The sequence below is a fragment of the Dryobates pubescens genome, chromosome 3, assembly GCF_014839835.1.
Source record: "Dryobates pubescens isolate bDryPub1 chromosome 3, bDryPub1.pri, whole genome shotgun sequence".
Lineage (NCBI taxonomy): Eukaryota > Metazoa > Chordata > Aves > Piciformes > Picidae > Dryobates > Dryobates pubescens.
The window spans coordinates 24,427,736-24,439,453 of NC_071614.1; the positions used below are offsets into that span (position 1 = coordinate 24,427,736).

General features: G+C 40.4%; 1 protein-coding gene across 3 annotated transcripts in view; it reads right to left on the minus strand.

Annotated features, from left to right (window-relative positions):
- Positions 1-11,192, minus strand: part of ROCK2 (Rho associated coiled-coil containing protein kinase 2) — a 93,716-nt gene extending 82,524 nt beyond the window's left edge. For all 3 annotated transcript variants that reach the window (XM_054179862.1, XM_054179861.1, XM_054179860.1), the window contains exon 1: positions 10,636-11,192. In XM_054179862.1, the coding sequence (XP_054035837.1) occupies positions 10,636-10,785 (150 nt within the window). In that variant the 5' untranslated portion in view covers positions 10,786-11,192. The remainder of the gene's footprint in view (positions 1-10,635) is intronic.
- Between the last annotated feature and the right edge of the window lie 526 nt (positions 11,193-11,718).

Consider the following 11,718-nt stretch of genomic DNA (forward strand, 5'->3'; position numbering starts at 1 on the left):
AAACCAGCATTTTCAGAAAGTAAATACAGGAATAAGAGATGCATTATTTTAAAGATCTCCTGCTACAACCTCTCACTGTGTTGCAAAAATGGTAATAGCAAATTTCACCACAGTCTTTCTTAGCCTGTTCTGTCACACTGTATCTAATCTACCAATTAAGTCAAAGCCAGCTGAATAACCAGCAATCTATGCTTAAAATTAACCTTGACAGTGCAGAGACTGAATTATGGATTCCAAACCCAAATCTGTAGCAGCAAGGGAAACAGCTGTACCTGAGCCTCTCTGGGAGACCTCTATTCACCATGCTGCAACCAAGGCATGCATTTGGACAGCCACAGTCTAAAAGCTTAAAACTAGGTACAGAGCAATACTATGCCAGCTAAAGCACAGGAGGACCCTCATACTATTGTAGATACAGATTTACAGCACTATTTTACTTTCATTACTTATTTTAATGCAAACACAAACAAAAAAGCCCCATAACTATATTCTCATGATCTGCATGTACTTTAAGCATCATTGACCATACGATATTACAGTAAATATCTGTTCCTTTCACTCCCACCCCCTTCCATTTTAGAAGATGACTAACCAAATAGGTGTAGAATTTCATGTATTAGACAATAAATCAAGACATGGCATCAGTAAAGCAATATCAATTCCACAATTCAGAAAACTACTCTGTGTAAAACCAACAGCAATTCTCATGCGCCAAGAAAGGAATCCAACCACACTGTAGCCTCTTCTGATAATTATGTTACAGAAACTCAGTTTTGAATCAAAATGTAACTACAAGGTTTTAGGATTAAACCCTGTTTAAGACTTCTCTTCTATCTTGCTTTCTATGTACTACAGAAAGTCAAAACATCTTACATACAATGACATTCCTTTCTCCCCTCACATTCAGCATCCATTTGATGTAACATGTTGATAAACAGAAACAATGTCACTGTACGTTGCGTGGTTTGGAATTAATAAAAGCGTATTTGGATTGCAAGTATACAGAAACTTCATTAATGTACATCTAAGTCTGAAAGACACACTGTACATCTTCCCCCATAAGTTTACACAGCATGATGTTCAAAATATGTATACCCTATTACCAAACATACATTCAGCCATATAATCTAACTAAAACACACCACAATGTAGAGAAAACTTAAACTCTGTGCTTAGGCTCAACATTGTCTCTGGCTTTCTGATTCAGTGATACCCTGCAGTACAGTCATATAAAACAGGGGGGTTTAATAATAAACAATGCTATACATTACAGAATTGATTTTAAAGTTACATTTTCAATTTTTAATATGCCAAATTTTGGCAAAGATGTTTTCAGACATAAAGAGGGGTCACTTGGGCCTTTGGGCATTTGAGAAACACTGCAGGGCACATATGGGAAAAAACACTGGCATTTCTTCTGAAAAAAAATTAAGGGCACTTAAATAGTTTATTTTGACACAAAATGATGTTCTTCAGAAGCAGTCAACCATTAAACTATGTAAAGTGATTCACATCTCATGGTGCTACTGTTTCAGTCTTCTACATACATGAACCATTCTTCATTATGCTTTCTGTACTAGGAGGCTTTTGTTTCAATCCTAACAGAAAACTTCAAAACAGAGAACTAGCAGGATGTTTTTCAAGAGATGCCATTTCTGAGGAGATGCAGCTTCTACCATCATATTTATTATATATTCATGTTCTAATTCTAGTTTAAAATATTTCCAAAACAGAACAAATGTGCACACACAAAACTGTGTTTCTGCTACTTATTTGCTGCTACATTCATGTTTTGCCACCAGAATTCTGACATGTGAAGTTCTGCTGCTCCCCACCCTCACTTTTATAAGCATTTTCAGAGTCAAGACAAGCACCTCAATTCTGGGGAGATGAACAGTGGGGAAAACCATAGGGATGGGCATTAAGGAAAGTGAATAAAATGACAAAGAAGCACATTTCATACAACTCATGTAATTTATTCATAGCAATGCCAAACAGTGAACCTGACAGCAATTAAAAAGCCAAGGCCTTTATAAAATGTTACGATTTAGTAATAGGAATACTTTTTTATCTTGAAAGCACAGTTATTTTTAGCTTTCCCTACCAGATCTGTATCTTAGTGCAGGTGCTTATAATGCCAGCATGGATGCAGCTCTTAAGTTCAACAAAATTATTGACTACTTTGTACTTGCAGAGAAAAAAAAACAACATAGAATGACAATTAAATTAATAGCAGTAGCTGGAATACAATAATGAACTGTCATTACCTCCTTGCCACATGAGTAATTCAAGTGGTTGAATTCCACGTGAAAATACAAAAAGAACTGAGAAATACTTCACCGTACTTTAGGCTTATACACCCTAAAGAGGTCATTACATTGAATAGACCAAGAAATAAAAACTATGGCTTAATGCCTGTGTGGGCTGACTTTTACTGTTGGAGGAAGAGGTCCTGAAATGTTCAGTAACAGAAACAGACCAAGCGTGCATGCAGCTGGCATTAGAAAGGTTTTCATTATCCACTAAACCAACAGCTTCCAACACAGTATTATTTCATGCTCCATTCAATTTTCTATTTTCTTGCACTATTAGAGGGAATAGTTCTATTCCTAAAGTAAGAGACTTCATGGTTGTTGTATTACAACAGTTTAAATATTCCATAAAAAAAAAAGAATTCACAAGTTAAGGATCCTTATAAAATTGTGTAAGGGGTGGAAACAATATTAAATAATGCCATAAAATCTGGTATCTACTTACTAAATCTTGTTCCAACAGACTTTTGCTGCTCATATTAGAAGTCTACCACAACATTCACTTCCTTGTATACCAGATGATGCTAGAAGTAATTTACAAAGAAAAAAAAAAAATCTGTGTCCTGTACATGCAACAAGCAGAAGGTTTGTCTCCCTGATCTTGTACTCAATGTAATCAGAGCTAAACTGAAAATGCAGACCAGAACAAACCAGTTTCAGAAACCACAGGGAAAACCAGTTTAAAACTAGTTTCCATATGAAATAGAACATTTTCATAGTATAGGCAAGCCAAATGATTGTATACCCCTTGACCAAAGCCTGCTGTACTACAGTTTTTTGAGCACCTCTTTGAAGACATATACAAACACAGCACTGAATGTATTGATGCTTCACTTTTCATTCTGAACAAAGGGAAAATACAGAGGGTCAATCAAGCTGGACAGTAGCAATAAACACAAATATATTAAGTTTTTCAAGTTCACAGCTCATTCAATAAAAAGTAATTTCCGAGGAACACTTGAAGCTATTTCTCTACATCATCCCAGGGTAAATCAACACTGTTGAGATAGCAATGTCTGATATTTAATCAACAACTAACACACAGACTTTGGATAACTCCCTATAACACAAGTGACAAACATGGACAAAGAACAGCTGATGCATCAGAGCCTTCAAAGAGTAATCAAGATTTTAGTTAAACTTTAAATACCATGTGGAAGAACAAAATGGAACTTCGGCATTTTTTCCTTCAAGTTATTTATTTATTTGGTAATAACAAGAGTCAACACTATTCAGTTTGAGATTAAAAATAACAGAAAGAATATTTGGTAAAGATTATCTTTTCTTCTTTCATTGTGGCTCAAACCTTCTTTCATATCTGTATGGGAATTCCTCTTAACTTATTTCTGAAGAAAAGCATGAGTCACCCAAACTTTATCCTTCTTTATGAAGAATCCTGTTATTCTTTACTTTAACACAGACTAATCAGTACCTATAATTCAGAACAGTCAAGAGGCAATAAATCAGCTCGCTATCTAAATCCTTGAGATTCACAATATACTTTGACATGACATTTCTGTACGATCACCTTTTGTTTGAATCACTGAAGTTCATTCTAAATATTAAATTCTTCTCTAATACAGGTTTTAAAGAAAAAAAAGCTCTATCATCTCAATTTCCTACAGCTGGGAACAAAGGAAAATTTGTCTGATAAAATACACTAATTAGAGCTCAGACCTTCCTGCACACCATCCTTGTCATTTATTCCTCTGTCTGTACCACTTGGAACGCCATCCTAGAAACGCCACACACTAACATCAATACCCACAGGGAAAACACAAACTATGTCACTGGTGACCATTTCCAAAAGATTTGGTATAGGTAAATCATTCTATGTAAAATAAAATCAATGAAAGATGAGAATAATGAAAAAAATGCCCATGTGCGATAGGCACACTGGTTTTCTTCTCATGTCTATCACCTTCCAGACCCTACAACAACTGAAGCAGAGACTGAACAGGGGGGATGTTTCACAAGCCAGCGAAGAAATCTGCATCCATCCTTTCATGTGAAACAAAACAACAACAAAAAAATTAAAGTGACTCTTTCAATAGCTGTATCAATAGCAGATGAACACAGAAAAAAAATCCAAACCAAACCAGAAAAAGCTAAGTCCACACCACATAAGCATCTGTTACTGTTTGAGATGATCCAACCCACTGAAATTTGGACAAAATTATCAGAATCACAACCTTCCAAACCTCTGTACATTAGGGAGTGTCCAAGTCACTGTTTAAAGCATATGGTCTTAAAACACTGTTAGCAGGTAATTACTATAAGGTTACAAGTGATGCTTCGCCTGCTCTAAAGAAGCTGAACTGTCACTGGCTGTGAAGACACTGCTTCTGGCAATGCAGGGAGTGTTTTGACATTTCACTATTGTAGCAGCAAAAGCTTCTAGCACAGTAAATATGGCTTCAGAACTGAGCACTACATTCAGTGCTCTGTTTACATAGCGAAAGACTCATTAAAATAAGTTTATTACTAGCAAAGACTGCCAATATAAACATAGTATTCTTGTTCTTAACCAATGGGATGTACCAAGAAAAAAGTATTTTAAATAAATTTGGTAACAGAAACATTTGCTGCTTTTCAGTATAACTGTTTAGAACAACCTTGGAACAAAACATGGCATTCTCCCATCAAAAAACCAAACACCCCTCTTTATGGGTTATTGAAAAATATTTTATTCTTCTTTTACATTTGTATTCTTTATGTAAAGCTCTACTACCAAGTTTCAGCAACTTTCATCCTTAAAAGCAAAGGTCAGCTCCTTGGGGGCAGTGATATAATTCCAGTCATATTTTGTAAATCAAACACTGGCAAGAAACCATCAACTGATAGTTGCAGAGATTGGTTACTGTGATAGCATTTTTAAATTAGGCAGCTTTTGTTATGGATTGCATTACGAGGCAAATAGCCAAATACTTTGGCATGGCCCTTCTATTAGTTAAAAACTGAAATGTACTTAAAAACTCAGGTTTTAATCAGCACTGGCACACATTCTCCAACTGGCACCGAGACTACTAATATTTGGAAAAGCGAAGAGTTCCCAATTTTTTATTTCACCACATATAAAGCAGAAGAGAACTGTGTTAATTTGATACCATTGCTGTCTGGATCCCCACCCCCCCTTGAGTTGTTACAGAAATTGAACAACTAAAGGATACTAATGACCCACTCTCATATGATCCATACAGATGAAATATCAGGAGTGAACATTCTTGTGAATGTACAGGCAAAAGCCAAACACATCTCACATGTGGCAGTAAAAGCATTGAAGCTGAGCAAACTGTCTTTTTTCCTTTCTTAAATAAGTGAAATGCATTAATCCTAGTGTGGAATGAACTAGAATACAACACCTAAACCTGTCAGAAAATAGAACTGTCCTTTTCTAGTTAACTATATTGCTATATATAAATCCATCACATGAGAATAATGAATGAAAGACAATCCTGTTTCTTTAAAAATCATCTTTTTCATCTCTGCAGTAGTTCTGAAATTACAGACAAAATAGAAAATTTACAGAAATAATCAGAATCTAAGAGAAATAACAGCAAAATAACTATAAAAAAATAAGAAAAATATTTCTGCAAGAATAGAGAATTACTTGATTTTTGGACTACTCACTGGGCAACAAATATCAGATCAGATCCTGCTAACTGCTATTTTTTCAGTTCTCTGTGCTTACTGACTCAAATTAACACAGCAGATTGTTCTTACTGGTTCAAATCACGTGGCAATAAATTTAGAAAAATAAAGACAGCTTTCATATGAAATATTCAACAGGTTGAAAGCTCATAAGGCCAAAGTCCTGCAAAGGGATATATGTGTGTCAGCCATGATGACCTGGAGACCCTGTATTAACAGAGCTCAACCTAGTGATCTGCTAAATTAACACTCTTGGTATAAAGTTGCCATCAACCAGTTGAGGAGATTGCTATGGACAGATGCACCTACTGAAAGAATCAAGAGTCACAGTGGTATCTGCAACCCACTTTTCATTAGGAATAAAATTCTAAGATCTCAATTACAATGATCAGCTTAGATGAACATCTATGTATGTTCAAACCAGTATCAATACAGTTTGCCTGTCAACTTTATTCTAACAAATAAATAGTAAATTAGTTCAGTTTTGGTGTCTTGTCTTTTTCATGGGTTTTGGGGATTTTTGCTTGTTTGTTTACTTTTAAAGCACATATACTCCAAGACAATAAGAACTCCCCTGATAATCACCCCTCCATTCTTAGTCTGCCATGAATGTGTTCCCAGTGTAGCCCAGCACTGTGCTCACAATTTCACTGCTGCACTACCTAATTAGCAGTTTTAAGAACTCCTTTCAAAGACTGACACAACCATAGCTGAGCAGGCAGCAGATACTTAACACTTTGCATCTCTAGTGTAATGTCAAGGTTTAATCTTAACACTAAAATCTTAGGCTTGCACTGAACAAAACCAAGGGCAGAGCACCAGTTACTTTCTCTACGCAACTGTACTCAACTGCAGCTCCAGCAGAACAAGGCAGACAAGTGCAGAGAGAATGGTTAAGATTTATCAGAGCTGTTAGTCACCACCATAAAACTCTGAAGTTTGGTTCAGCATGTGCTGAAGTGATAGAATTACTTAAGGCAAAGAAGTGTAGACCTGGATTAGTTTTACACAGCCTACACTCATCTATCTACTATAGTTTTCAAAGACATGAAGCATTCTGCTAACGCCGAGCAAAGCACCCCTAAATGATGTGTATTTAATACTACATAAAATAACTCAGTTAATACTGTCTATAGAGCATATATGCAAAAGCATAAATATACAGATGTATTTAAGAACCCTTAAGCTCTTCTTATATGTAGCTGTCAACTAGAAACTATTTGGTAGGAATGTATTTATAGAAGGGTTTCTTATAGATCACTGAAGGTCAAATACCATTAAGCACTACTATCACTGTGTACATGCAGTATACTTAAAAATGTCACTTCATTAAAGCAGTGAATGATACAAACCTTCAGAAGAGCAAATAACAAGAATAAAGTAGTTTTGCGAAGTGATATGCACGATCTAAATGTAATGTACAAAACAGGTTTTCAGAACCACTAATGCAATGTTACATGACCAAAAAGAGCAAGAGATTGTATCACAGAAAGCTGTGACAAATAAAAAAGTTATTTATCTTGGCATAGGCAACGTAACACAGGCTTTCAACATGATACAATGAGAAAAGAGAAAAAAAAACACTCAGTGGATGCCTAAAGGAGGTTGCAAAAACCACTTCCCTTTGTAGATGTCTTTTCTGAAACCTACCATGGAACAGTGTATACTGTTCTAGCATTCCCATTTTAATCTTTGTCCAACCAACCCCAGAAGAAACCCATCAAGTACAGGCTATGCATTTGAACCATGCTAATGAGTAGAAGCCCTCTGATATTGTTGTTAAATTCAGCAGAAAAAGGAAAGTGATAATCATGTCACACATTTCAATTTGCATTTTTACACCATTTTCCTTTATTTTCTCTTAATAACTAATTACCAGGACAAATTAAGTGGCAAGTTCTCCACCTCATAATGCCTCTGAATTGAGACTGCATGTCTTTTTCAAAGTTATATTTTAATCAAACACAAATGATCATGCTCAACACAGGCATAAACAGACAAGAGTTAAAGCATACAATACAGCAAAAAATCACACCAGAATATTGTAACAATCTCTCTTGAGCCCCAATGGGGGATGGGAAGAGAATACCAATGTATTTGTCTTCATGGTGAAGAAACAGATGGATATGGTCAGCCATCCTGTGGCTGACCTGTGGTAGGTACACAAAAAAAAAGTATCTTCACTTAAAGCCACTAAATAAATTGTCTTGATAGGCAGTGGAACTTGGTATCTAGAGAAAGACAGTTTATTATCTCAGCTCTTCACATCTTTCAAATTTGTACCATGTGTTGCAGATTAACAGTTATTTTTTTCACTTTTTATGGCTTCCCAAAAATAAAGCATGCACACAAAATGCAGAATAGCAGCTGTTTATGACTTTTTACAGTGTAAGGAAATGAATTCCATTTTGAATTCCATTCCACATTTTTAGTTTTGGTTATGTTATTTTTGGAGGATGAAATAGTGGCATTCCAGCTAGTCTTTTTCAGATGTTTTCCTGGACTATTAGTTTCTGCGACTGTATTTTTCCTTTTAACTGAAAACACATTTCAATTTATGATACTATAGACTAGAAGTGAGCTGTTTAGTAAACAAGCAAATTTTGCAATTTGAATATGAAGTTTTCATACTGTCTAGCAGAATGCCAATACAAAATCATAGCAATCAGCATAATGCAAAAATACTGAAGTCCAAAAGAAAAGGCTTTTACAGCATATCTGTTGCAAATTTCCTAAATAAGAATAATACATAAACCTCCAATAGTTCTTTATTTCATACACAGAAATGCTGAATCCATGTTTGTGTATCCTGAAAGATAGCCTATTGGATTGATTAGCATCATATTTTACTTGTGGTCAATGTTTACACAATACTCACAGAGTGCAAAAAACCAAAGTGATGGCCTTTACTATTTAAAAAAAAAAAAAAGGCATTTACAATCCAGATAACACCGTGGTTTGGCAACTTATCCAACATATTACATGAAGTGGCCTACACCATAAGCAAACAAAACATTTAAAACAAACACAACCAACAACAACAATCCCAAAAAAATGAAATGCCAGGCAACCCAATCTTAATATTGCAATAAGAACTTTTCTCCATAAATATAAACAACTTTTAGTGTATCTAATCTATGTGCAAGGCAGAGGAGGCAAGAGAATAAAAGAAACACACTGGTGAGCAAAAAAGCAGAGAGTGTGAAGAAGTCTACTGGGGTTAAGTATTAACCTGATGCATTTTTCAGAATGACTGTACTATTTTTAACTGGTCTTTTTTGGCTACAGGTCAAAGTTTTCCTAGCAAAATACCAAAGTGAAAATGCTGGGAGCAAAGCCCAGAGGCAGCTCTCCTTGCTTTGGCCTAAGCAAAAACTTATCAGAATCCAGTTAGATATGTAGTACTTGTTTCCCACTCCCCTTCATTGACCACTATGGCTGTCATTATGAACATCTAATGAAAGGCGCAATACAGTACCAAAGCCTCAAGAAGAACATTTTTCAGATGTTATAGGAAATTCCTATACTCTGTACACAGCACAGGCACACATACTGTTCAGCCAGATCCTGTATTTTTGGCTAAACAGAAATAAGTCGTTTGAAAGAAAAACAAACAAACGACAAAAAAACACCAACAAAAACTCAGTGCCTTGAGCAACTCTTGGAAGAACTGGGATTTACACACACACCCCCCACTTCTGTTCTGAGGAAAGACTGGAAATCTTGGGATAAACTGGAAATAATAGTAATAATGCTAATGATATTAACGCTAATAATATTAATAACAATAATAACAACAACTCCCTTTCACTGCCTTTCCGGGGTTTGGATGTTCTAAATGGGAAAATACAACTCCCTTCCCACTCCTTCCCGAGGGCATGGATTTCTTACTAAAGGAAATCATATTTCATACATTTAAACGGAAAACTGCTACCTGACATGGGAGACAGACGAATCAATTTGCCCCAATGGAAAATAAACGTGACCCCACAGGACCCCCCAGTTACATTTCTCCCTTAGGCGTGTCCTTTTCCTGAATTATTTCCACAACGCACAGCAAATCTCAACTTCACTAGAGGACGCTTTTACAGGAGGGTTGAAAAGATAGGTACTGGGTGCCCAGTAGAGCACACAAAGGCAGGCACTTTTGGAAGGGACACGATATGATTAGGAGGCGCGAAAGTAAAAGATGCTGGACAGAAAAAAAACCCAACACAACACCAAAACCCCAAAAAAAGGACGCGTTCCTCCCCATGTCTGATCTTTCCAGAGACATACCTCACTTTCCCCGAAATAAGCTGTACCTAAACGGAGAGCTCTCGCTCTCAGCGCATTCCCTTCACTACCCACACCCCCTCCCCCCCAAAAAACAGCCGCCGGGGGAAAGGGCCCGCTCCCTGCCACCTCCCGGCCCGGCGGGGCCCTCCCCTTAGGTGGCCGAGCGCCCTTCGGCCCCCGTCGCCGGTAGCCCGGCCGGGGGCGTGGAGAGGCGTCGCCCCCCAGCCCTGCCCGGGAAAGGAGCCTTCGTTCTCCCCCAGGAAAGCGCCTCCAGGACGCGAGAGCCCTTTCCTTCCTTCCTTCCTCCTCCCGCCCGCCCGCAGCGAGGGCAGTGTTCCCTTTGTTACCCCGCCAGGCGCTTCCCCCAGCGGCGCGGCCCGGCCGCCCCCCTCACCAGCAGGCTCTCCACGTTGACCGGCGAGCGCGGGTCGCGGATCATGGACTCGAGTTTCCTCTGGCGGCCTTCGAGCATCCCCGCCGCAGAGTCCAGCGCCTCCGCCGTGAGGGGAGCCGCCGACATCTTCACCGCCGGCTGCTGGCTCATCCTCCGGCCCGCCTAGCGGCGGCGGACCATCCCCCGCTGCCAAGGAGGAGGGGACTGTGCGAGGTCGCCGGGCGAGCCGGCTCGGGGCCTAGCGAGGCGCAGAGGCCGGGGGAAGGGCGGGGGCCGTGGCGGGCCGGGCTTGGACAGCAAGGCGGGAGCAGAGGGCAGCGCGCTGCCGTTGGCCGCCTTGCGGCCGCCCGGACATGAAGAGCGCAGGGAAGCGGCTACTGCTCCGCCCGGGTGCGGGGTGAGGAAGGAGAGATGTAGGAGGGAAGAAGCGCTTCCCGCCGTGCCCCCGCCTCTCCCCCTGCTCGGGGCGTCCCACAGCGGTCGCCGGCTCACTGCCTGCTCCCAGCTTGCGGCCGGGCCATCGCACCGGCCGAACGACCGGTCGGAGGGCGGAAGGAGGCGGGAAGGGAAGGGGGAAGCGACTGCCGTGGCGTCGGAGTCGGAGTCTGGCCCTCTCTCCTCCACCTGGTCTTCCGCTCCGGCGGGAGCCGCGATCCCTTCCGGCCTCGCCTCACTCCATGGTGTGGCCGCCTCCCGCCCGCGGCACGCTGCTACCGCTGCACCCGGCCCGACCCGAGCCTCCTCCTCCCCCGGCCTCGCGCCGCAGAGGCGGCCGCCCTTACCCACAAGGCCCCGCTGCGAGCGGCGGCGCATAGCTCAGCGCTCACTCACCGCCTAACTATAACCCTTAGCTCAACGCGCCGCGGCCGGCAGGCGAGGCCCGGGGCTGTGGCTGGGGTCGCAGCTGCTGCAGCCCCGCTGTACTCAACCTGTTGCCCGGCCGCAGCAGCAAGGTGACCTCTCTCTTTGCGGACCCCCGAGCAACTGCCATGGGCAAGGCCCGGCAAAGATTACCGGGCCTGGGCGCAGCAGTTGAAAGGAGAAAAGGCAGTGTGGTGATGGGGTGAATTTGGCTGAGATCTC